This window comes from Melopsittacus undulatus, chromosome 2 (assembly GCF_012275295.1).
Source record: "Melopsittacus undulatus isolate bMelUnd1 chromosome 2, bMelUnd1.mat.Z, whole genome shotgun sequence".
NCBI lineage: Eukaryota > Metazoa > Chordata > Aves > Psittaciformes > Psittaculidae > Melopsittacus > Melopsittacus undulatus.
In genome coordinates this window covers 1,652,793-1,680,322 of record NC_047528.1, presented here as the reverse complement: position 1 = coordinate 1,680,322, position 27,530 = coordinate 1,652,793, and the positions used below count along the sequence as shown (strand labels likewise).

Genomic DNA, 27,530 nt, shown 5'->3' with positions numbered 1-27,530 from the left:
GTTTCCCTTATTTAAGCTGGTACATCTGGATGCTGTTGGCACACGGACAGCTTGAAGAGCAAAAAAGAAGTAGAATCTTGAGCCTAAAAGCTCCTTAATTTTGTAGCTGAGGACTAAAATAGTTCAAGCCAGGGGAAAAAAAGGAGTGAACATTTACTGCATGCAAATCACTGACACAGAACACACCTAAGACTCACAGTCAGTTCTTTTACAGAGGTGAAAATAAGGGGTTAGCATGAAAAGCAAGTTCAACCTCATGATCAACACTGCTTGGGGGACAAAGGACTATGCATGGTGTTTTTCACACCACTCACAGCTAAAAAGCAGTAGCAAGAGTCAAGTTTGGTGCTTCCAAAGGTGAGCCCCCACTTGCAGCACTGGGGGCAGTTCTGGGGTCCTCAACATCAGAAGGACATGGAGCTGATGGAGCAAGTCCAGAGGAGGCCACGAGGATGAGTAGGGGCTGGAGCAGCTCCTGTATGGAGCCAGGCTGAGAACATTGGGGCTGTTGAGCCTGCAGAAGAGAAGCTGCGTGGAGACCTCAGAGCAGCTTCCAGTGTCTGAAGGGGGCTCCAAGGATGCTGGAGAGGGGCTCTTCATCAGGGACTGCAGTGATAGGACAAGGGGTGATGGGTTCAGACTGAAACAGGGGAAGTTCAGGTTGGAGATAAGGCAGAAGCTGTTCCCTGGGAGGGTGCTGAGGCGCTGGCACAGGGTGCCCAGAGAAGCTGTGGCTGCCCCATCCCTGGCAGTGCTCAAGGCCAGGTTGGACAGAGCCTTGGGTACCATGGTTTAGTGTGAGGTGTCCCTGCCCATGGCAGGGGGTTGGAACTGGATGATCTTAAGGTCCTTTCCAACCCAAACCAAACCAGGCTGGGTTTGTGTGATACTCACTGCAATTAATTTGGTATGTGTATTTTCATTAGGGCACTTCCATTCTCACCCTCATAATTAATCTGATTCCCCTCAGCTATCACAGCAGCTCCATTTACATCCAACTTATCCAGATAATCTATAATGGGTTCTATCATAACTAGAAACACAGAAAAACTGCTGCCATTAGGGATGCAAAGGGACAAAGGAATGCCTTTAGGATCAACTCTGACACACAGAAATGGATTCCATATATGTTTTCAATGTGATACACAAGAAGATCTATTACTTAAGTGGCCACTTCTTTCAAATCATACTTCTGCTCTCTGCTCTCACTGTTAGAACTGATGCAGAGCTTTGCTTCAGTAGTGTTTCCTGACTGTCAAAAAGTGGATACTAACACAGGGGTCTCTAAATTACAACCAAATCAATTCGGTATGAGCCAATTTCAGCTCATTATACTTGAAATCAATCACAAATGGGGTTAACATTCAAACCATAATAAGACAGGCATTAACTCCACGGCACAGATTTCCCCCTTGTCTTCCAATTAAACCTTCAATATCAACCTCAAATATGAGTATTATAACTCAGCCCTCGTTGTAACAACATTTGGGGCATGGGGGATGAAGTAAAATCAGTTTTAGTTGTGTTGTCCACAGAGGATGTATCAAATCAGACAGGGAATGTACTGCTCTGCTGAGCATTTCTTTACCTCAATGGCTGTATTTCTCCTCCTAATTCTTGATGCTTTATACACTGATAAAATGAAATCTTACCTTATATATATCTATATATATTTAGCTTTAAGGAAGTTATAGTTAAAACCAGCCACCTTCCTGTCCTCTGGTACTGAAAGCACAGACTAAATACAGAGAAATCAGTGCATCCTCTGAACTTGTTAGTCTGGGCTTACTTAGGTGAGGGATTCATTCTTACTAGCAGTAAGGAATAGTAAAATATTTAATCATAATGCACATATGTATAATATGATCTAAATAGATGGAAGACTAATATGAAATGAGTTTTAAGCCTCTTTTAAATACGGAAATACATTCAATAGTAAACGCTGACCTGTGTAAACCCCTCTCTGTGCACAGAAACCTGTTAAAAGTGAAGTCTGACAAAGCCCAGCCCTCACCCAACTCCTGATTTTCCACTTGGGCACTGATTTCCATTCACTTTCCAACCCCTGAGCACTTGCAGAGCTGCAGAGACATGTCTGGGCACAAGCAAGACTGATGTCCTTCAGTAAGTATAGCTCAGGTAGCTTCCATCACACAGCCTGATACAAGCTGCTCACTAGACAAGATATTCTACATAGGATAGTGAAAATCATCCTTATTGCCCCAATATATCCATTAAACTCCTACATGCAAATAGCAAGGGGTGAAACACCAAAAACTTTCCACTGAACATGCTGAGATGTGGTTTGTGTGCAGCTTCAGTGTGAAACCCCCATTTATTCATGTGATAAGCTGGCTCCAGTTTGTACTTGCGTGCTCAAAGAGGATGAAAGCATCAGTCAATGTCCAGGGGAAACTACAGTCACAGGCAATGTGGCTAAAACAACAGGAAAAGGACCTCAGAAGTTGAGTGTCAGCTTCTTGTTGCCATTATCCCCCTCACCATGGACAGGCTTTTTGTCATCTGCCTGCTTTTCTCACACGATAACAGGCAGTTCAAGGAAAAAGACTCTATTCCAAACAGGAAACAGAGAAAAGCTGGCTCATTTCCTTTGGATTTTGCCCTGTTCTTATGGCCAGGGCTTATCTGCAAGGCATGGGGACAGCACGTTTCAACACACGGGATTCCTGTGGACTTAATACTTGCCTTGTGGGAGGATGCTGGGTGATTAAATTGTCATTACACTGAATATAGCAGGAGCCCTTGTGGGAGACCAGCGTGTGCTGGATGGTTTGTCTTGTGAGGCTAAAGGGAGTACAAGAGATCCCTTTCTGTTCTCCCACCCTGCTGCAGTGGCCCAGTTTGATTTGTCAATTCATCTATTGAAAGCATTAGATTTAAATGGGAATTAATCAATGATTTCTTGCTGAATACTTTTGAAACAAACCATTTCCCTGTAGAAAAGGAGCCTGTGGACAGGCTGGAGGGATGGGACAGTGTGAACCTCATGGATTCAGTAAAGCAAAGTGCAAGGTCCTGCCCCTGGGTTGGGGCAATCCCAGCACAAACCCAGGCTGGGGGAGATGGGATGGAGCAGCCTGAGGAGCAGGACTTGGGGTGCTGGGTGAGGAGCAGCTCCCCATGACCCGGCTTCAGTGAGTGCTTGAGCCCAGAACCCCCCTGTGTGCTGGGGGCACCCCCAGAGTGTGAGCAGCAGCTCAGGGAGGAGATCCTGCCCCTCTGCTGTGCTCTGGGGAGACCCCACTTGCAGCACTGCGTGCAGCTCTGGTGCTCCCAGCATAAGAAGGACATGGAATTGTTGGAGCAATCTGTACCTGACTCAAGGATTTCATGGCCATCCACTCAACATTAGTTTTTAGCCACAGCTCTCCCCTTCTAAATGCAGATTTGAGATGGCAAATGTAAAACTAGAAGGTACAACAGCATTCAGAGCTTTGCACTGAGTTGAGTTCCACGTCCGTATTGCTTATGCTTCTTGCCTACAATACTCACAATCCCATTCAAGCACCATGAAATGCTCCAAACCTTGACCCCAGTCAAGTGATCAGGTATTCAGCCTGCAGAGTGGCCAGGATTTGCTCTTGGAAAGGATGTGATTAGATGTATTCATCACTCTACTTACATTCCTTTCAGTGTTAGTCTTCAGTGTGAAGATTATCATGCATAAACCACACAAATGAAAAGCAACTGAATCTCTGCAGAGCATCTCCAAACAGAATAGGTGGCAAAAGAATGCTTGCTCAGTGGTCTTCAATGAACACAATGCCTTAAGAATTCATAGCCTGAGCAAACCCCTCATTCCCTTGTACTTATTGATTAATAATGGTGAATGTCAAACCTGCTGTTGCCCAGATAGGTCCCTGTTAGCTGAGCATAATTCTATGGATCATAAAGAAGCCTGCATTGTTTCTTTACTGCTGTGAGAAGTGGTTACAGCACAAGCAGCTGGAAGCTCAGCAACAAGCAGTGCCATGAGGAAATGCAGTCATTCTGCAGCCCAAGTGGGTCAGCCAAGTGGAGAAGTCACTGAAAGTGAAGAGGTACTGAGAGACATAGGATCATAGAATGGTTTAAATTGCATGGGATGGGGCAGCCACAGCTTCTCTGGGCACCCTGTGCCAGTGCCTCAGCACCCTCCCAGGGAACAGCTTCTGCCTCAGAGCTCAGCTCAGTCTCCCCTCTCTTGGGCAGGTTCAAGCCATTCCCCTTGGCCTGGCCCTACAGGCCCTTGTCCAAAGCCCCTCTCCAGGTTTTCCATAGTCCCTTTAGGTATTCAAAGACTATTATAAGGTTTTCCTGGAGCCTCCTCTTTTCTGGGCTGAACAAACCCAGCTCTTTCCATCCCATGTCCCATCCCTGGCAGTGCTCAAGGCCAGGTTGGACACAGGGGCTTGGAGCAGCTGCTCCAGTGGAAGGAGGCCCTGCCTGTGGCAGGGGTTGGAGCTGGAGGAGCTTTAAGCTCCCTTCCAACTCAACCCAGTCTATGGTTATTCTATGAATGACTCATTCACTGCTTTCCAGTCTCCTGAAGTCAAGCAGTACATGCAGCTCACGTGTCTGCTATCAGACCACACAAGCACCATGTCAAAGAATCATGTCATTTTTAATGTTGAAGAGTTTAACAAGATGAATTACAGCTCTGTTTGACATGGGCAGAGCTCTCTGGATAAAGAACGGGATTAAATTAGTAATAGGGCTGCATGTCATCAGCACATACTAATCGCTGCCAGTTGTTCTACAACTTCCTATTCACATTAGAGAAGTAACCAATTACACACATCACTATCTGGAGCTGTGAAATTTGAATTCATGCCCCCAAAAGATTAGAACAGCAATTACAAAAGGCTGTGTGAATGCAAAAGGGAAGTGTGAGGGTGATCCCCACAAATAACACCATTAAATTGCTTTGTCCTCCTTTAACTTAAAGTCTCATTGTGGGAAAAGCTTTTTATTTTCACTTGATGTATCTATATATATATTATGCATTATTATATTATGAATAATGGAGGTCTGTCAACTGAGAACATGTTGCCCTAGGTCTAAAATTGAGTCCTAAAAGGCAAACTGAGATGCCCATCAATATCAAGGCCACGCTGAATGGGGTAGGACCAGGCTGGATGGGGAGCTTGGAGCAAGCTGCTCTAGTGGATGGTGTCCCTGCCCATGGCAGGGGGTTGGACCTAGATCAGCTTTAAGGCCCATTCCAGCACAAACCATTCCATGATTCAGTGATTCTATGTATTATACATATATTGTGCATTCTGTTGCCACCTCTATGTGAGTGTAAATTCAGCAACCCAAGCCACATGCAACAAGGACACAAAGGTTAATCATAAGTACTACATATACCTCTGCTATTGTCATTCTCATAGCACTGACAGGTGAGGGCTCAATATCCACCAGTTGAACTGTATTAAAACTCTAGATGCAGAGATGGCACAAGGAGGAAAACACACAGCAGTGAAGGTTAGACAGCAAGGCAAAGACAGTTAGAAAGGTTCTGCTCACTGTGTTAAGAACAAGGTTAAACTGTAGGGAAATAACTGATTCTATACAAAGGAGCTGGAAGAAATATCAACATCACAGTCTGTTACAATGGAAAGACAAAGGAACTTGTGTTATGGATGTGAGAATGTCTGGAAAAATAACTCTTATGTATCTATTCAGAGGGTTCTTGAAGTTAAATCACCTGAACTGGAGATCAAGAGACTGCTCTCCAAGTCCTGCTAAGGAACTCATGTAACAATAAACTGCAAAAGTTGAACTTCTTTATAAAGATCCAGCCTTATTTTCAACTGTGATTTCTTATAATAACTTCAGTAATGTGAGTGGGACATCAGCAACCCACTTGTATTAAAGTATTAGCTGGAAATGTATTTATAGACTAAGATTTACTCTGTTTTAATGGCATTTGGGGGCAGCACATACACCAAAATAGTGTTTTCTGAGGGTATTTTGGAATGCAAGGCTTTAACAGTGTGCTTTCTCTATCAATCAGTTACTTCTATGTGTCTGTAGGTATTCCTTGAGTAATCTAGAGGTATATGGACACTGAGTTGGCACAGCATCACACATGTTGTAAAACAGTATTAGTGAGCATTAGGAGAACCTCACCAGCATGATAATAAGGTAACAAAATGAAGTAGGAATTACACTAACAGCAGAGGAACACAGGACTGGCAGGCACAATATGGAAGCACAAAAAGATCCTGCTCTTCTGTGGATGACAGGGAGCTTGTTTGATGCTTCTGTTACGATGACCCAAGTAGAGCCAGCAGAGCTGCTGGACTCAAGGGCACTTTCCTTTCCCATACATAGAGATGAGGTTAAACCAGAGTGGAACACCTGTGAGCGTTATTCTCTTACTCATTTCTATCAGCATTCACACAAATAGAGCAAGAACAAAGAAATGAAGGAATCCAGGAGGGTTCTTACAGTGTCACTGTCGCTTGGTTGGAACTGGAAAGGCTGCGGTTTGTGAAACACTGAGTTCTCCTGTAGAAACAGCTGGAGATTGTAATCCCTCACCACCTGCAAGCAAAAAATGACATTTAGATTCATTTTGGAAACTTCAAAACATGCTGAATAGTGAAATGAGGAAGTGTTTCCAACAGAGGTCAAATATGCAGAATGCTGAATGCAATAAAAGGTTCCAGGGGAACCTTACAGCAGCTCCCAAGGCTGAAAGGGGCTTCAGGAGACCTGGAGAGGGGCTTGGGACAAGGGCCTGGAGGGCCAGGCCAAGGGGAATGGCTTGAACCTGCCCAAGAGAGGGGAGACTGAGCTGAGCTCTGAGGCAGAAGCTGTTCCCTGGGAGGGTGCTGAGGCGCTGGCACAGGGTGCCCAGAGAAGCTGTGGCTGCCCCATCCCTGGCAGTGCTCAAGGCCAGGTTGGACAGAGCCTTGGGTGCCATGGTTTAGTGTGAGGTGTCCCTGCCCATGGCAGGGGTTGGAACTGGATGATCTTAAGGTCCTTTCCAACCCAAACCATTCTATGACTCTATGATTCTGTATCTGCCATTAACCTATGAGAAATCCAAAGGCAAACTGGGGGAAAGCCCCAACTATTGAGTAAAGACTGAATTGTGTCACTACTGTAAACATTTTCCTCTCCTCTTGTGGATAATTTTGTGTGCACAGCTCTTTTTTCCAGCTGAAATGTCTGATTTTCACACAAATTATTAGTTGCCAGAGCTGAAAAGCCTCTTTGCAATAAGGACATACAAAATCAGTTATCACATTCATCTCTTAGGCAATTGCTTTCAGAGGAAACTCTCCAAGCTGCATTTTGCCAATCCAAAGCTCCTTCAGCTCCGAAATGTCTTTAATGATACACTGCAGACAGAGTGACATGTATCCCCAAACACTCTCTTGTGTCACAATGTACACATATTTACCAAGAAAACCTCAGTGATTGCAACATGAAGATACTCGACAGAGTATTTTCTGCTTCAGCTGATGGGAATACATAAATAACAGCATGAAATTATAAATAGCTATTAGCAAAGTGAGGGTTTAAATGGTTAAATGTAATAAAGATGGTGTTTATCCCAGAATAGCAGCATTGTGTATGAGCATGGATTCTGATTGTACTCTATGTGCAGTGGTAAATACAACTTGTTCTCCAACACAGCACAACGTTGATGCTTGCACTGCTGGAAAACTGAGCTGTAAGAAATGAATCTTTAGTTAAAGCAAGTCAATGGTCCTCCAGGGTCAGTAATGCTCTCATGTGAAACAGTGAAGTACATCATTACTGCACCCATTTGAGCAGTTGAATACAAACACATTCAAATGTGTGGAAAACATACAGGGAAGGTTACAGGGTGTCTGTACTGGGAATCACCATGGAGAGGAATTCAGAACATGCTAAAGGAGGAACCATCTGTAGGTTCAGATGACTCTCAGCACTGACCAGGGCGTGATGTTCATCCACATCTTACAATCCCAAAGTGGTCTGGGATGAAGGAATCTTAAAGCTCATCCAGTTCCATGGGCAGGGACCCCTTCCACTGGAGCAGCTGCTCCAAGCCCCTGTGTCCAACCTGGCCTTGAGCACTGCCAGGGATGGGGCAGCCACAGCTTCTCTGGGCACCCTGTGCCAGCGCCTCAGCACCCTCCCAGGGAACAGCTTCTGCCTTATCTCCAACCTGAACTTCCCCTGTTTCAGTCTGAACCCATCACCCCTTGTCCTATCACTGCAGTCCCTGATGAAGAGCCCCTCTCCAGCATCCTTGGAGCCCCCTTCAGACACTGGAAGCTGCTCTGAGGTCTCCACGCAGCTTCTCTTCTCCAGGCTCAACAGCCCCAATGTTCTCAGCCTGTCTTCCCTGCATAAATGAGCTCTGTTTCTGAGTGGCTGGTTCAGGTAAACACATAAAGGAATATTATGACTGCACCACAGTTGGAGCCCCAATGGCTATTACATGTATTTGGGGTTTTCTTTTAGCCTGGCAGATGAATTATCCAAGTATCAGAATCATCCTGGAAGGGATCATGTATTTGTGATTCTGGCTGCTTGACAAAGCAAAGAAACCACGTTCACGACAAGGCTCTGATGGGTTTTCTCTATTTGTCATTCCTAATTCAAAGGAGAACAAACCCTCTAATATTGTGGGGTTTAAGTTGACAGCCAATTATTAAGAGATGATCCAAACTGTTTCACAGGGATTTGATGGGAGGGATGACTAACACAGGTCCACATCACACAGTGCACAACTCTCAGATGCTATTCCTCTTTCCAAAGCTGCATAGTGAGTATAACTGAACATCTCTTGAGGGCTGTTCTATAAAGAATGGGCACTGTGTAAATGCACTCCTGAGAATGCATCCTGGGTGGCAACAGGAAAAATTCCCACCAGGAAAACTGGCTCATTTCTTTTAACTCAATACCACTCAGAAGTAACCAAAACTAATGAGCCTTCAGGCTTGGCCTTATTCTGGAAGCAAATCCTCAGCCTGGGAACGTCATATATGCTCCAAGTATTCAGTTACAAAGGATCATTCAGTTCCAACTTACCCTGCTGGAAGTCTCCAGTAAAAATTGGAATGTGTTTTGTACAGCTTGGCATGTCTCTAGTTCAGTCCTGCTGAATGCCATTAAGTAATCCTTAAGGTGATCATATACATTTCCATCGAGAGCCTGCAGGAGGGGAAGAATATAAGAGAATTAAGCAGAGTGCTTTCATATGTGATTTATTAGGATTCATATTTAGAGTTTTAAGATGCTCAGGCCATTATTCCTAATACATTCACCTATAATGATTAGCCTTGGATGGTGTCTGCTGGATGTCACTCATTTTTGACAAGGAGAAATGACAGTGCTTCAGTTCCATTAGATGGCACCACAGAGCATTGTAATATCACCTATCAAATGATTTACATCCAGTTGTGTAATACAGCCATAGCAGAACAGTGAAGTCAGGTGTGGAGAAGAGGAGATGTGATTTGTGGCAAGGAAGGCACCTGGTAACTACAAGGATACACATGGGGCTTCACCTCAAAGCACTTCCTCGCTCCAAATGACATCTCCAAGATGCCCAACATCATTACCATTCAAATACAGTTATTTGCTATTAAAACCCACTGATAACAGCTGCCAGTTCACATCAGCACAATGGAACTCTTCTGTACACAGAAATCCCAAATACATCCCAAAAACTTATCATAAATTGAACAGTTATAGCAAAGTTCAACCTCAAACCCCCTGTTCTTAACCAGAGCTGGGAAATCACATCACAGGGCCTGGGTTACACATTGGTTTAATGCATGTTCTGTCTTAAACCTGCAAAACTGTAAGTGAACTGATAACTCCATTTAAATGTTCAACTCTGGATACAGTTGACTCATAGTCTATATATTTAATGATACCAGATTTCCCAGATAGCCATTTGAATGGTATAGGCAGTGAAACAGTGTATATCAGACTTCAACAGAGTCAAGAATGCATTCCTATATAACACTGCATTTGTCCATTTAAATCATTTTGAGGAGGAAAATAATAGAATTGATTGACTGGAATTCTGGCATCCAAAGTTTTATATCCAAAATCCACTTTTCCCCATCCTCCACCTCCCAAGCATAAAGTCCTACCTAGCAAAAACTGGTTTTTCCCCTTCAGTCTTAGACATGAAACCTGCCTGAAACGTGCCAGCACACAGAATTCCAGGGGTCAGGAAACTGCCAGCCAGGCAGTGCCAATCCAGAGGCAAACATGGGAATTTGCTCCAAGCCCCTCCAGTGTCAGCAGCTCACTGAGCCGTAAGCCACCAGCGACCCATATCCAAGCCCAGCTTGAAGGGTCAGCAGCCAGGGTGGATACATGAGGCCCCAGCCATGGAAAGGCTCCATGAAGGGAAGGGAGAAGCATCATATGGCTGGGAAAGACCTATAGGTTCACTTGTCCAGGGTGTTTTAAGTGATGGCAGCTCCATCAAACGCTCTTTTAAGCATCATATTAAAAAAGAATAATGAAATAAGAGCTTATGATTGGGATGTTCTATTGATAAAAATGCCAGGAAATTCCATGAAAAACCTACAGTGACACATACATGGGTTCATGGAATCCCAGCGTGGTTTGTGTTGGAAGGGACCTTAAAGCTCATCCATTCCCATCCCCTGCCACGGGCAGGGACCCCTTCCACTGGAGCAGCTGCTCCAAGCCCCTGTGTCCAACCTGGCCTTGAGCACTGCCAGGGATGGGGCAGATGTTCACCTCTTCCCTATCCTGGTATAACACACCTCTATTGGAATGCATCCTGCAGTCCCGCTAATCCATAAGGCACAGTCCTAGGTTAGCCTAAGTATTATTAACACTTCATGAGGTTTTATACAGCTGGAGGGATGAGCCCACAGCATCACAGTTATCCAAGTGCCTAAGTGTCCATCCCATCTCAAGAACGTTTGATTTCACATCAAACACACTCTGTCCCAACAGCATGGATGTCTTATACACAGGGGATTGGAGCAGCTGCTCCAGTGGAAGGGTCCCTGCCCATGGCAGGGGTTGGAGCTGGATGAGCTTTAAGCTCCTTTCCAACCCAAACCAGGCTGGGATTCTATGATTTTATGGTAAAAATGCCAAGATTGGTTGTGTTTTCCCAAAACCCACAATTTGGGGATTTTATGATAGAGTGTATCTGTTTCTGAAGCTTTTCAGCCCAAACACCAGGCTCGAGTTGTGCTAATACATGTAAATAAATAGCTGAAGCTTGGCAAGGCAATTCTAAATGCTGTTTTGCAAAGCAGCTGTGATTTTTCCCTTCCAGTGTGCTATAAACCAGTACTTCAGAGCTCGCCCCCACCTTCCTATAAAGCCCATATGTTCATTTTATGTTAAAGCCAGCAGGAGGGTTCACATCATTTCACTTGAGACTTCTCCAGCCCTGATGCATACGCTGGAGTTTGTCACTCTCAGTTCTTTACAGAGTCAGTGGAGAGAAGTTGGTACTTCTATGGTGTGATTCATGCAATCCCAGCCTAGTTTGGGTTGAAGGGACCTTAAAGCTCAGCTCAGGCTCCCCTCTCTTGGGCAGGTTCAAGCCATTCCCCTTGGCCTGGCCCTATAGACCCTTGTCCCAAGCCCCTCTCCACGTCTCCTTTGGATACATAAGAAAAAGCACCAAAGAAAAGCCACCAGATTCCCACAAACCTGTCAGCATGTGGAAAGTGTGTCACAACCTTCCTCGCTTCATTAAATAAAGTGGTTTCAAGATGATGAAGTTCTTAATTACTGTTAAGAGCTGCCAGATCTGAAGTTAGCAAAGGCAACATGAGACAACACAGGCATGGTTGGGAGCCAGGAGAAGCCAGGGCTACATGTGCAGCTCTAATACATGGAGAACACTCATTGCACAGCCAAGGTGACAGGGCACAGAGCTGCCTGCTTACAAATGGCTTTCAGTGATAATGGGGTTATTCCTTCTCCAAATGGTGATTATTGTATGAAGCTGTATATGTTAATATTAAACAAGCTGACTTGCTGGACTATGTGATATAAAGACATTCCTCTTGGATTTCATAACCTGAATGTCATTCACTTACAACACCCCGACCATCACCATTCACATTGGAAATAAAAAGTCTTTCCAGGTTTTATGATCAAACACCTTGAAGGGGGAAGTGGAAAAAGAAGGATTTCAAGCAGCCCAGCCCATATTATTCCCCTACAATGGCTTTTGTTCTCTTTCTGAATCTCTCAGGATTAGTAAATCACTCGCTGGGTTACAATCAGACTGAAAACCTGTCTATTTTTCAACCTCAAAAGGAAATCAAGGTTTTCTTCTTTATTAAAAGCCAGATGTGTCATCAGGACTAAGACAATACAAAGCACTACACAATTACAACCTCCAAGGGTAGACAGAAGTCAATGATTTTTAACAAATAATGTCTTTACAATGGAACTATTGATTTTAAGGTGCAAAAATCCTGTTCATCAGGGACTGCAGTGATAGGACAAGAGGTGATGGGTTCAAACTGAAACAGGGGAAGTTTAGATTGGATCTAAGGCAGAAGTTCTTTACTGTGAGGGTGCTGAGGCACTGGAATGGGTTGCCCAGGGAAGCTGTGAATGCTCCATCCCTGGCAGTGCTCAAGGCCAGGTTGGACAGAGCCTTGGGTGCCATGGTTTAGTGTGAGGTGTCCCTGCCCATGGCAGGGGTTGGAACTGAATGATCTTAAGGTCCTTTCCAACCCAAACCATTCTATGAGTCTATGATGAAATTGGGACTGGGAAGAACTGATACTTAACAGCAATGGATACACAAGCAAATTAAAGTGTATTTCTATAAGAAACCCTATACCTTAACTCAAATTCACCCTGGGAGGGTGCTGAGGTGCTGGCACAGAGAAGCTGTGGCTGCCCCATCCCTGGCAGTGCTCAAGGCCAGGCTGGACAGGGCTTGGAACTGGATGAGCTTCAAAGTCTCTTCAACCCAAAGCATTCTCCGATTCTGTGATTGCCTACAAATATATATATATATGTTTCTATTGCCAATATATTTTATACATTCAAACACAGGCATTTATGTTTGGATATGGTTTTGAGCTCCCTAACCCTCCCTGGAACCTCGCTCCTTCCATGAGACAACCCCCATGGATCAAACCAAGTATCCACATGAAAACACCCTTCCTTGCATGGGCTGACACAACTCAACAGTTCACCTGAGTCGATTTTGCCTGTGCTGAGCATGAAAAACCCTTGATAACTGCTTCCTAAGCTGCCACGGCTCTGCTGGAAACAATAGAGCTGATGCTGATGGCAGAGAATTCCCTTACATGGCTGGAGGTCACATAACAAAGTCAGTCCTGACCTTACCCTACCCAGCCCAGAGCCTGAAACTGGGAAGATAAGGAGGAGTTTTAACTGAAGTGAGCAAAAATCATTGTGTCTGGAGAGTGATAACGGGGCTGTGCAGTCAATGGCATAGCATTAGGGTAATGGGACTTATTCCCCTCCTCGATCAAAGCAAATCCCTATATGAGAAGGGAGATCCCTATCACAGATGTTAACTTCTCTCTATTTCACCTTATTAAAAATGAATATTACATTCTTATACCACCCTGTTCTCATTTGCATTAGAAACCCTGTTTTATCTATCCCTGATGTGCAGTGGTTTGAAATCAACCTGTAACCCAGTTACAACAGGGACTCGATTTTCCATGCTGTGTTCCTTTAACACTACTCTAACCATAAATCAGATACCAAGCATGGTGAGAGGAGCTTTTGGAGTGATTGTGTTTAAAACTTATCCCTATAATCCATTAACTAAACAGCATGAGCTCATGGATGGGACAGTCTGGGAATATTCAGTTGGATGATTTTGGGAAATGAGACTCCAAGTGTTTGAGTTTTTATATGCAAATGCTTCAGCATATGGAAAGGAATGAAAAAGGTTGGGTACAAACAGTAACAGGTTTAGTTTTAATGGGAATTCTTACTATTAAGACATCACTCTGGAACTATGAGAGCTGAAGAACAAAAGTAGTTTGCATGTATTTTATCCCAAGCATAGCAACAGATCAGAGCCATGGAGCAGTTTGTGTTGGAAGGGACCTTAAAGCTCCTCCAGCTCCAACCCCTGCCACGGGCAGGGACCCCTTCCACTGGAGCAGCTGCTCCAAGCCCCTGTGTCCAACCTGGCCTTGAGCACTGCCAGGGATGGGGCAGCCACAGCTTCTCTGGGCACCCTGTGCCAGCGCCTCAGCACCCTCCCAGGGAACAGCTTCTGCCTCAGAGCTCAGCTCAGTCTCCCCTCTCTTGGGCAGGTTCAAGCCATTCCCCTTGGCCTGGCCCTACAGGCCCTTGTCCCAAGCCCCTCTCCAGCTTTCCTGCAGCCCCTTTAGGCACTGGAGCTGCTCTCAGCTCTCCCCTTCAGGAGCCTTCTCTTGTCCAGGCTGCCCCAGCCCAGCTCTCTCAGCCTGGCTCCAGAGCAGAGCTGCTCCAGCCCTCGCAGCAGCTCCATGGCCTCCTCTGGCCTCACTCCAACAGCTCCATGTCCCTCTTGTGCTGCTGCCCCAGAGCTGGATCAGGGCTGCAGGGGGGTCTCAACAGAGTGAAGCAGAGAGCAGGAATCATCTCATGTTATGTGACAATGAAGGATGGAGCATTTTAACAACTCATCTAAACCCCACAAGTAATAAAGTCAACAGCTCGAGTCCGCTGGCTTTGCCAAACTCAGCAGTATTCAGATCAGTGATACAGGACTGCAGTTCCCAAGGACATCAGGAAGGAAAGGAAGGAAGGTCAGGAAAACCCATGGTTTTCAGTTAACAGCTACGTGCCATAGTCATTTTCCCTTCAAAATGCTGACTCCTGGCAGTAATTTATTCTAAGCATCAGTATGTCTGAATAGAGAGGAAGAGCTTGATGCCTTAAAGACTGTGTTCTCCCATCACTTCAGTTCTTGTCACTGCTGAACAACCTTGTTTCATCCATTAAAACATCGTCACATAAATCAGGTCTGATTTAGTCAACAAAATGGGACTACTATATAGAAATCACCACCAAACCCAAGATCAAAGCACCAGAAGCATCCCCAAACATCAGCCCTGCAGCAAGCACCTCTCTGCTGACAGGAACCTAGTGCAAGCTGCTGCATGTCTCAGTCACTGCTACCTGTAGGAACAACTCTGTAGTGTCTGCACAATGACAACACTGAGGTATGAAGTTAAGGAATCCCAGATTGGTTTGGGTTGAAGGGACCTTAAAGCTCATCCAGTTCCATGGGCAGGGACCCCTTCCACTGGAGCAGCTGCTCCAAGCCCCTGTGTCCAACCTGGCCTTGAGCACTGCCAGGGATGGGGCAGCCACAGCTTCTCTGGGCACCCTGTGCCAGAGCCTCAGCACCCTCCCAGGGAACAGCTTCTAAGCTCAGCTTAGAAGCCTAAGAGCTCAGCTCAGCCTAAGAGCTGAGCTCAGTCTCCCCTCGGGCAGGTTCAAGCCATTCCTGTTTGTCCTATCCTTACGGGCCATTGTCCAAAGCCTTTGTAACATAAGGAAAAAGGCTTCAAGATGTACAAAGTGTCCATTTAAATGCACAATGGTTGAATAAACCCTGCAAGTTTCCTCCTCTCCTCCCTGAACCTGGGGAAGGAGCTTTCATCACAGCAAACATGGGAACAATAAACACTAGAAGGCAGCAAGGGCCCTGCCTTCTGTTTGCTCACATTGCCATTTGGGGCTCATAAACACACTGTGCACTTTACCCTACCCCAGAGCTTTGTATTTGCTAGTGTCAATGGTTTTGGGCTTGTTTGCAAGTTCTTTGTTTGGTCTCATTAGTCCCTTGTTGATTGTTCTACACATGATTTTGGTCCTTTCCACTAGGGCAGGGTCATTGTTTTTAATGACAAAACCTTTGTTGCTGGTGAACTGAAGCCTACTCAGAGCACAGAAAGGTACAGAATGGCCACCAGGAGATGCCCATCACCGTGTCCCATCCCAAAGTCCCTTTAAGAAAAGGATTACTAAAATTAATGATAATATTAACAGAATTATAGAGTAATAGAATTGGGATGAAGGGACCTTAAACAGAATCATAGATTAATAGAATTGGGACGAAGGGACCTTAAAGCTCCTCCAGCTCCAACCCCAACACCTTCCACTGGAGCAGCTGCTCCAAGCCCCTGTGTCCAACCTGGCCTTGAGCACTGCCAGGGATGGGGCAGCCACAGCTTCTCTGGGCACCCTGTGCCAGCGCCTCAGCACCCTCCCAGGGAACAGCTTCTGCCTTATCTCCAACCTGATCTTCCCCTGTTTAATCATGACATTATGGGGGAAGGAGAGGGGAATTTAATCAGGCCAAGCTCAAGAAGGGATGTAATGAAAAGACAGTTTAACATCACCAGAGTCCATTGTGTTCACTTTTCCATTGAGTGTTTTTACTCATCACTGTCATGTGTCAATAGCAGGAGCTTCTAAAGTACTGTCAGCTTCTGATGAGAACGATACAGTCCCTAAACCCATCAACACTGGTTCAGGAACACAGCTTGGAATGAGGGGGGTTTGAGCCAAGCTTTGTGCTGGGAGTGAGGGGAATCTGTTTAAAAGGAATAAACCTTTCACAGTGTTTTTAATTACAGAATTCAGACTAAAACCATCCTTCCCCTCCCCCATTGGTGCTAATAGGGCTGCATCCATAAACCGTCAGCACGATCCCTCTGGGAACCACTAAGAACCGGAGACTAAAGTAATAAAGCATAGTTGGCACGTGGAATTCCCCAGTGGCATTTGGGAAACACGGATTAATCTTCAGTGCTGCAATGCAGCTGCTCTACCTTTGGCACAGTCCTGGGATGCTTTTCCCTTTATTGTTCCAGAGACTTTCTCTCATTGTTGTGTGATTCTATAACGATGGCAATAATGACAGTGCTGTGACTGCAGCCATTTGCCTTTTCAGGACATGAAGCTCATTGGTGTGCATTACAACAAGTCCCTAAAATAGTTCCACTTGTTTTGGTCATTCAGTATTAGGATGACTGGGAAAGAGTCTTAGTAATCCTTTAGTAAAGTGCTTTGTTAGGACTGGAGGGTTCACTCTATGGAACAAGCGCTGCCCTTTACACAGGGTTGGAAAGGACCTAAGATCATCCAGTTCCAACCCCTGCCATGGGCAGGGACACCTCACACTAAACCATGGCACCCAAGGCTCTGTCCAACCTGGCCTTGAACACTGCCAGGGATGGAGCATTCACAACCTCCATGGGCAATGCTCAGTTATAGATTAAACTTACTGAAGTCTATAGTATTGTCATCACTAAAGGTATGCTGTGAGCAGCTCTGGAACAGCCTGGTCACTGAATAGGTTGCTGGAAGTGAAAAGTAACTTTAAACCCATGTAGAGAAAAAGAAAACCATGGAAGTGATAAATCCAAAGAACAATTGGGGACAACAGCCTGTGTTGGAGCAGGAAAGGGTTCATTCAACACATCTATTTGATGAAGTATATGAAAATCACACTAGACCTCATAGCAGCCTTCCAGTATCAGAAGGGCAGCTATAGGGATGCTGGGGGGGGCATTAGGGACTGTAGTGATAGGACAAGGGGTGATGGGTTCAGACTGAAACAGGGGAAGTTCAGGTTGGAGATAAGGAAGAAGTTCTTCCCTATGAGGGTGCTGAGGCACTGGAATGGGTTGCCCAGGGAGGTTGTGAATGCTCCATCCCTGTCAGTGTTCAAGGCCAGGTTGGACAGAGCCTTGGGTGCCATGGTTTAGTGTGAGGTGTCCCTGCCCATGGCAGGGGTTGGAACTGGATGATCTTAAGGTCCTTTCCATCCCAAACCATTCCCTGATTGTATGATTCTGTAACTGTTGTTACACTGACAATCCCACAATCCCAGACTGGTTTGGGTTGGAAGGGACCTTAAAGCTCATCATACACAGGTCCTTGTGTGAAGTCCCTGAATAAATGCCCATGGAGGAGAGCAAACCATGACAGAAGTGGGTCATTCCTTAAAACTTGAATTATTTGGCCATTCACAGCCACAAATGTTAGTGAAGAAATCGCTTAGAATAAAGCTGCTTTTCCCTCAGATTTGCCATCATCTTTTCCTTAGGACTCTCTATCTTCTTTAAATATCTCTTATTAAACTCAGTTCTTATCTATTAAATTGAACCACTCTAGGGTCTAATAAAGCACCGAGCAACTTGATTAATAGGAGCAATTAAAACCTTTAGTTCTAATATTCTTTAGCTTGAATTAGAAACGTGATTTGTACCCAGCTCCACACGTCTGCTGTTACACTTCAGACTAAAGGAGCTCCTCCAACTCACCTGAGGCACCCAAAACTCAGGTGATGGCCTTGATTCATTCACATGTATTTTCTTCAGGCATCTTTACATCATTTTCAGCTCCTGTATCTTTGAGTTCTGGGAGATTAAAAGCCTTGAACATCAGCATTGAGACCTTCCTGAAGGTTCTGAAAGCTCAGTCTCAACAGTGTCCAAAGCTGTGGAGTCACCACTTCCCTGGGGACATTATTCCAATGGTTCCTTGTTCTCATTGGGAACAGTTTTCCTCTTGTGTCCAGTGGGAATCTCCCAGCAGTAACTTGTGCCCATCACCCTTAAGCTTTCCCATGGACTCCTTGTCCAAAGGGAGTCTCCATCTCCTCTGCAGCCTCCTTTACCTCCTGGCACATGGATCAGGGCTCCCGGAGCCTTCTCTTCTCCAGCTGAACAGTCCCAGCTCTCTCAGCCTTTCCTCACTGCTGCCCATTCCTTGGACCATCTTTATGGCCCTTCTCTGGCCCCTCTCCAGCCCATCCACATAGTGTACAGCAGATCCAAACCGCAGCACAGTATTGCAGGGGTGGCCTGACAAGCACTGAGCAGAGTGGGATAATGACATCTTCATCCTGTAGGGAATATCTGTTTCCTTTGCATGCCAAGGATGTTTATCCTGTTATAAAGCCTTTTTAGCAGAGATGACAACTTGAACAGATGGGAATTTATCTTCTCTATGAAAAGCAGCAGGTAGATGCAGAAATCATGCTGCAGGATCCCCCCTCCTCCTCCTCATCTGACTGAGCTTTGAGCCATCATTCCCATCACTTGTCTCTCTAGCAATCCGTAAGTGCTAAACAGGAATTTCTTGCTCCTAATGTTCTTCTGTGGCCTAATTCCACAAGGATCAGCTCCATTTGTTTCCTTTCAGTGAAGCTCACACTGAAGGAATAGGTCTCTCTTCTGACACTTGTTGCACACCCATTTACTGCTGAGGGAGCCCTGACCTGCCCAAAGAAGCTGAAACCTGAGGCTGTGTGATGTCTTTGGAGCACATGGTACCATAAAGGCTGGTAAGCACAAGCCCTGAATTCCACTTCAGGAAGGAATTCCAAGGCAAGGAAGCTTACTAAGGACTGCGCCAAAACTACAGCTCCAACAGCCTTTACCTGAGGCTGACAGTGATGACAGCTCCTCACCTCCATCCAGCCACCTGTGCTGTGACCTCCACTGTCACCAAAGGGACTTACATCAAGAAAGAAAAGCAAAGGTTTTGAAGCTGGAGGAATACAAAGCATCTCATCCTTTGACAGCCACATGCTATGAAAACACTCTCAATTTTGGGTGCAAACTGAAACAGGGGTGATTTAGGCTGGATCTAAGGCAGAAGCTGTTCCCTGGGAGGGTGCTGAGGCGCTGGCACAGGGTGCCCAGAGAAGCTGTGGCTGCCCCATCCCTGGCAGTGCTCAAGGCCAGGTTGGACACAGGGGCTTGGAGCAGCTGCTCCAGTGGAAGGGGTCCTTGCCCATGGCAGGGGTTGGAACTGGATCATCTCTAAGCTCCCTTCACTCCAAACTGGTCTTAGACTCTCTGAATGGGGAGTTGCTAAAAACAAACCCTCGTGATGATCCGTTCGGGATGCGTGTCCATGAGTTCTAAACTGGGAATGTCACAGGCTTCCAGTTCAAACCCTCTGACACTGCTCCACCTGCCTCCCCACCAGCACTCCCCAGGTGCTTCCTGAGCTTGGCTTTTGCCTCCCGGAGCTGCACCAGCTGCTTCTGCCATAGCCAAGTATTTCGGGACCTGCTCTTATTGTATTAGAGCGGCGGCTTTGAAACACGATGGCAAAGTTCCATTTCCTGTTCAAAATGAGCACGTTTATGACACGGGACAGAAAAAACCTGATCCAAACCCTCAATGGCTTCGACATAAAAATGTTTAAAGAGCCCCAAAGAAATAAATAAGGAAATGAAAATGTCATAAAGTTTTCCATTAACTCCTTCAATGAGGTTTCGCAATGAGACTGCCTGGATTTGGGAGGAGCTCCATCCCCATCTTAATCCTTCCTTGTGCCTTCTCCCCAGCTGTGACTTTGGGTCTCTTTTAGCTTTCCATTAATTGTCCTTGTTCTTGTGCTTTGTATCCACCTTCAATCACTGATAGAATCACAGACTCATAGAATGGTTTGGGTTGGAAAGGACCTTAAGATCACCCAGTTCCAACCCCTGCCATGGGCAGGGACACCTCACACTGAACCATGGCACCCAAGGCTCTGTCCAACCTGGCCTTGAACACTGCCAGGGATGGAGCATTCACAACCTCCCTGGGCAACCCATTCCAGTGCCTCAGCACCCTCACAGTAAAGAACTTCTTCCTTACATCCAGTCTAAACTTCCCCTGTTTCAGTCTGAACCCATCAACCCTTGTCCTATCACTACAGTCCCTAATGAAGAGTCTCTCTCCAGCATCCTGATGATTTCCCTTTCTCCCTTCCTAAGTCGCCTCCAATCACCACCTCCTGTGAACCATCTCATGTAAACACAGCCCTGACTTTCCTACCCAGGAAATACCTTTCATGAGCATCTGTAAAATCACCCTACATTTCTTCACCATCAGGCCATTCCTGACGTTATTCCTGTCAAAATGCCAAAAGAAACCTCACTGCCAAGGCAGGAGCATTATCAAGAAATAGCTTTATTATCCCATGAAAAATGATCCCTGTTTTAGGATAATTAAGTGGCCCTGATTTATGTATCAGGCTCTGTCTTTTACTACACAATCCCCACCCATGGAGGAACAAATGCTCAGCCCCCTGGAAATAAACAGCCTTTTTGGACCAAATCACAGAATCACAGAATAGTTAGGACTGGAAAGGACCTTAAGATCATCCAGTTCCAACCCCCCTGCCATGGGCAGGGACACCTCACACTAAACCATGGCACCCAATATGCTTAAACAAGGAATTGGTTAACCCACATTTAATTGTGGTTAAACATGAGGTGAGACAGAGCAGACATCAGGGAAACAGGAAAACCAACGGTCAGTTTTCACCTGCACAACAGGAAGAGTTGTGATCCAGACACAGTGTTTTGTCTTGAGTGAGCTTGGAAAGGCTACGTGATGGATGATGGTATCAACCGCTTCCATAGCTACAGGTGGCAGTGCAACTTAACTGTTCAGGCATCTCAACTTCCTCTGCTTGTGGTTTCACCACAACTACCATCAGAAGTGGCTGTTATTCTGCTGGGAAGCTGCTTTTCACTTCCCTGTAAATGCTTCCTCACAGTCAGCTGGTGAATGCTCTGGAGCCAGGCTGAGAGAGCTGGGCTGGGGCAGCCTGGACAAGAGAAGGCTCCTGAAGGGGAGAGCTGAGAGCAGCTCCAGTGCTTAAAGGGGCTGCAGGAAAGCTGGAGAGGGGCTTGGGACAAGGGCCTGGAGGGCCAGGCCAAGGGGAATGGCTTGAACCTGCCCAAGAGAGGGGAGACTGAGCTGAGCTCTGAGGCAGAAGCTGTTCCCTGGGAGGGTGCTGAGGCGCTGGCACAGGGTGCCCAGAGAAGCTGTGGCTGCCCCATCCCTGGCAGTGCTCAAGGCCAGGTTGGACACAGGGGCTTGGAGCAGCTGCTCCAGTGGAAGGGGCTGGAGTTGGATGGGATTTAAGGTCCCTTCATCCCAAACCAGTTTGGGATTCTATGAATACAAATGGTCAAAACTGCAGTTTTGACATTCAACAGACTATAAAGGAGCTGAAGTTCTCCAAAGCAGATCTTAGGTATGAACTGAAAAGTGTGATATAAAAGCATTTAAGAAACCCCCTAAACGAGAGAGCACTAGTTTGTATTAATCATTCACCAATTTACATGAATGGATAAGGACACTATAGACAGAGCCTTATGAAAGGATTTAATCTCCCCAGGGCTTCATGTACATGTATATGTATGCACACACACTGATGGTCCCGGCAGGGCAAAGAGCCTGGGATCAGCTGTTGTGGAGCCCACAATGAGCATCTTCTGGAACACTTGTATCATGTACTGGGCAAAGATCCTCCCTTCACTCATCCTCCATTCATAGGAATGAACATGAGAAAGCAACACACGCTCCTCAACTGTAAAAGAAAGTAGCTGGGCCCATCTGATGCTGTAGATAAAGCAATCTCTGGCTGGTTTAATTGTAATTACAGTATATTTGTGGCTTGCAGCTGACAAGAAGGGGAAGTGAAACAATAGTTCTTCCACTTACAGAAGTTCCCCCTGCATTATAAAAGGGAGCATGACAGGATCTGAAAAGAATAGTTGAATTCAGACAAGAGATTTATAGAAGTAAATGGAAACCTCCAGTGACTTCAAACTTGTTTTCTCTTAATGTTATTTCTTATTTGGGAAGGAATCTCTGGTCTAACAAAGTAATTCCCTGGGTGCTTCTAAATCACTCTAAAAAGCAGAAAACAATAATGTGGACGTCAAATGATTTCTTACAGTGATAACGGTGGCTCTGCTTGTTCTGGAGGCTACACAAATATGGAGCCATGCAAATGTTACCCTCTTATTTCTATAGGGGACATTGGGCAACGATTGCTAGGGTAACATTGCTGAGACCACTGAAGATGTTCGGCTACCATGTCAAGCTGCTTTTCAAGTCAGAGTCACCACAGGAAAGAACTATTTGCCATATACACCTTATTATTTTCTGGGCATGTATCAAATTATTATTATAAACCACCTAGTCCATAATCGTGGATCAACAAGTTTTAATCTTGAGCTGCACCAGAAGAAGCACGACCAGCAGGGCGAAGGAGGTGATCCTATCCCTCTGCTCTGCTCTGGTGAGACCCCACTTGCAGCACTGGGTGCAGTTCTGGGGTCCTCAACATAAGGGCATGGAGCTGTTGGAGCAAGTCCAGAGGAGGCCACGAGGATGAGCAGGGGCTGGAGCAGCTCCTGTATGGAGCCAGGCTGAGAACATTGGGGCTGTTGAGCCTGGAGAAGAGAAGCTGCATGGAGACCTCAGAGCAGCTTCCAGTGTCTGAAGGGGGCTCCAAGGATGCTGGAGAGGGGCTCTTCATCAGGGACTGCAGTGATAGGACAAGGGGTGATGGGTTCAGACTGAAACATGGGCTGCCCCATCCCTGGCAGTGCTCAAGGCCAGATTGGACACAGGGGCCTGGAGCAGCTGCTCCAGTGGAAGGGGTCCCTGCCCGTGGCAGGGGTTGGAAGAGGATGAGCTTTAGGGTCCCTTCAAACCCAAATCCCACAGCCTGGGATTCTGTGACTCTTACAAACACTGCCAGCTTCAGCTGAATCCCATTTGTACAAGTCATGTTTGGAGCCTGTAGTTACATTTGTTTTAAATGATCATTAAAAGTGCTTGGTAAAAGTGATGGATGATGGTGCTGAAAACACAGATGTCATCTCGGCTTCGTAAAAACTCCCAACAATGCTAATACAGAGAAAACAGGGTTCATCACAACATAACTATTCTGGTGCTGTTGGCTCATTCAGTCACTCCAGCTAATGGCAGAAAACAACCAGAAACTGTGAACCTGTCATTAGTGGAGTCCCCCAAGGACCAATATTGGGCCCAGTGCTGCTCAGTGCATTCATAAGTGATCTGGTTGATGGGATCAAGTGCTCCCTAAGGAAGTTTGCTGATGGCACCAAACCGAGTGGGGATGTGGACACTTGGGAAGGTGAAGCCACCTGCAGGATGAGCTGGACAGGCTGGAGAATGGGCTGGGAACAACCTGATGGAGCTCAATAGAAGCAGCACAGGCTTGGGATGCATCAGGCTGGAGCAGCTCTGGGAAAGGGACCTGGAGGAACCAGCTCCATAGGAGTGAACAGTGAGCGGCTGGGGCAGAGAAACCCACCAGGGTGCTGGGGAACACCAACATGGACATCACCATAGGGATAAAGGTGTCATTGTCACACTGCTCTGCGGTACAGCGTGCTGGGCTTCGCTCTATGTCATGCTTTGTCTGGAAAGGCTGGACCAGATGATCCATGAGGTCACTTCAACCTGGGATTCTGTGATTCCAAGTTAAGGGTTCCCAAGTAGAAACCTCCTAACAGAAAATGTTATTTCACAGAATCAGAGAATAAGTTAGGTTGAAAGAGAGACATGGTCCAACCTCTGCTCAGAGCAGGGCTGAGCAGATCAGGCTGTGTACAGTCAAGTTCTGAATGTCTTCAAGGCAGGACATCTTCCCCTCCCCAAGTCCCTATTTCTCTGACCACCTTCATGGCACAACTTCTTCCTTATATTTCAATCAGAACTACCTGGGTTTCAATTAGGTTGCTTCCAGCCTTCAAAAACACCCCTATACCCAGCCTGGAACAGTCTTCTCTATCTGCTCCCCACTAGGCAGCTGTAGATCATGAAGACTGTTACTATCTCCCTTCAGTTTTCCCAGTGTCTACTTCTTCATCCTGTGCTCCAGGTACTACACTCACTCTCAGTGTTCCCTTGCAACAGCTCAACCACTTCTCACATGAAGCCCCATGATGGCCACCTCATTGCTCAGAAGCCAGACAGATGCTTTCCTCTATGAAAACCCTTCCAGACAGTGCTTCAACCCAGCTGAGGATGTGAAAACATCACACACCACCTGTAACTTTACAGCCTGATGTCTCAGTGTTGTAATATGTCTGAGGATCATCAGCCACGTGGAAGGAAAGAGTTGTTCCAGGGCAATTAGATAACGTGGAGTGTCTATTTAAACCTGTCATATCAGCAAGAGAACTCTGATCAAGAACAGGGGCCCGGTCACACAGCTGCACTTCCTCATGTCAAGCAAGCTGGAAAGTACAGAAAATACAGAAAACACGACTGAAACAATATAAAAATCCCCTTTGTGAAACCACAAAGGAAAAAAAGATAGCAAAGTACAACAGCTTTTGATGCTGTTCCTCCAACACAGCCCTCAGACCGCACTAGGTGAGATGACAAATACATGCTTTAAAGGCAGAGAGCTTTAGAAATACTTGAGTGTTTGCTATGTTATAGGCAGTTTGTCATTGCTCATAAAAAAACCACATCACTGCCTGTAAAGATGGGCTGGAGCAGCCTGGACAAGAGAAGGCTCCTGAAGGGGAGAGCTGAGAGCAGCTCCAGTGCCTAAAGGGGCTGCAGGAAAGCTGGAGAGGGGCTTGGGACAAGGGCCTGTAGGGCCAGGCCAAGGGGAATGGCTTGAACCTGCCCAAGAGAGGGGAGACTGAGCTGAGCTCTGAGGCAGAAGCTGTTCCCTGGGAGGGTGCTGAGGCGCTGGCACAGGGTGCCCAGAGAAGCTGTGGCTGCCCCATCCCTGGCAGTGCTCAAGGCCAGGTTGGACACAGGGGCTTGGAGCAGCTGCTCCAGTGGAAGGGGTCCCTGCCTGTGGCAGGGGTTGGAGCTGGAGGAGCTTTAAGGTCCCTTTCAACCCAAACCATGCGATTGAATGGTTCTATATACAGGGGAAAAGGCAGCAGGATGAAAATCTGTCCTAAAGGGAGATCTAGAATGGTTTTGCTTCTTATTTACCTGTGTAATGAATAAACTAGGATGGCACTACAGAATCAATTCATTAAAAGATGCTGGAGGATTGAATGTTTTCTTTCCAAGCATCCCTGTTTTGAGTGATGGCTTCACAGTTGCAAACCCCAGCAAAGTGAATCATTTTCTTCCTCTCTGCATAAAAATGCTTTACAATAAACATCTCCTGAATGAGTGAGAACCCTCAGAAGCTGTATGGCACCAGGAATCCTGCCAATGACAATGTTTAGTTGTTGCCTGTTACAGAAAACTCAATCAGGCCATAATGTGTATTTGTGATTCATGTGTCACGGGACAGCACAATGTGGGATTTCCTCATCAGATACAAGGAACAAAATCAGTGCTGGCTTCTCCTGAACATGAACGAACCCAAAGTGTCTCCAGCCCAACACTTTCCCAACAGCAGCTTTACAAACAGCAGCAGAGGGGCAGGATCCCCTCCCTGAGCTGCTGCTCACGCTCTGGGGGTGCCCCCAGCACACGGGGGGGTTCTGGGCTCCAGCGCTCACTGAAGCTGGGTCATGGGGAGCTGCTCCTCACCCAGCACCCCAAGTCCTGCTCCTCAGGCTCCATCCCATCTCCCCCAGCCTGGGTTTGTGCTGGGGTTGCCTCAACCCAGGGGCAGGACCTTGCCCTTGGCCTGGTTGAGCTCCATGAGGTTCACAAGTTCCCACCTCTCCAGCCTGTCCAGGTCCCTCTGGATCCCATCCCTTCCCTCCAGCATCACTGCACCACACAGCTCGGTGGCACCAGCAAACCTGCTGAGGGTGCTGGATCCCACTGTCCATGGCACCAACAAAGATGTTGAACAGCATCAGTCCCAACACCAACCCCTGAGGACACCACTCAATAACCACAGAAAGCTTTGACCCTTCAGTGAAATCCACACTGATGCACTCCAAAGGAGCAGTACCAACCAACCAGCCACTGCTTTATACCTAAATGCCATTCAAACAACTGCTCTAGACAAAGGATGTAGAAGATCTGTCTTCAAAAGCAGAGCATCAGTTTCTCCCCATTTCCCACATGGTTTCTAACAGCCCTATGCTAAAAGTGGCATTTAAGCTGAGGAGCAGGGAGTTTTTGAAGGCAGGGGATGTGGGACAGTTTGTTTTTGCACTCTGAAGGTGACTGTATTAAACAAGCAACCTTCTGAAGTATTGTTTAGAGAAAGGGTTTATCTGCAGGTTACTGAATGACTGAAAACCAGCCTGAAAAGCACTTAAAATGTAGACATATACCACATAAAACATCAGTTTTCTTGATCTAAATGTAGAGGTAATAGATCTGATTTCAAACAAACTGAACTGAAAATGAAACTGGACCTCGAGCTTCATCTTGCTGTGGAGATGGTGGTTATGGAAACCTCACCTTGTCTACAGAGGGGAGCTAAGCACCACTTCCAGAACTCATCCTGGAAGAGCCGACACCAAATAACTAAGTCAACCGTATCCTGGGCTGCATCCAAAGGAGGGTGACCAGCAGGGCGAAGGAGGTGATCCTGCCCCTCTGCTCTGCTCTGGTGAGACCTCACCTGGAGCATTGTGTGCAGTTCTGGGGTCCTCAGCATGAAAAGGACATGGAACTGTTGGAACAAGTCCAGAGGAGGCCACGAGGATGAGCAGGGGCTGGAGCAGCTCCTGTATGGAGCCAGGCTGAGAACATTGGGGCTGTTGAGCCTGGAGAAGAGAAGCTGCGTGGAGACCTCAGAGCAGCTTCCAGTGTCTGCAGGGGGCTCCAAGGATGCTGGAGAGG

General features: G+C 46.4%; 1 protein-coding gene across 1 annotated transcript in view; it reads right to left on the bottom strand.

The window, feature by feature from the left end:
- Nucleotides 1-27,530, bottom strand: part of FCHSD2 (FCH and double SH3 domains 2) — a 139,154-nt gene that overhangs the window by 31,302 nt on the left and 80,322 nt on the right. Inside the window, exons 9-10 of the mRNA XM_034060104.1 lie at nucleotides 9,040-9,162; nucleotides 6,457-6,552 (exon numbers count right to left, since the gene is read on the bottom strand). Coding sequence (XP_033915995.1) covers nucleotides 6,457-6,552; nucleotides 9,040-9,162 — 219 coding nt within the window. The remainder of the gene's footprint in view (nucleotides 1-6,456; nucleotides 6,553-9,039; nucleotides 9,163-27,530) is intronic.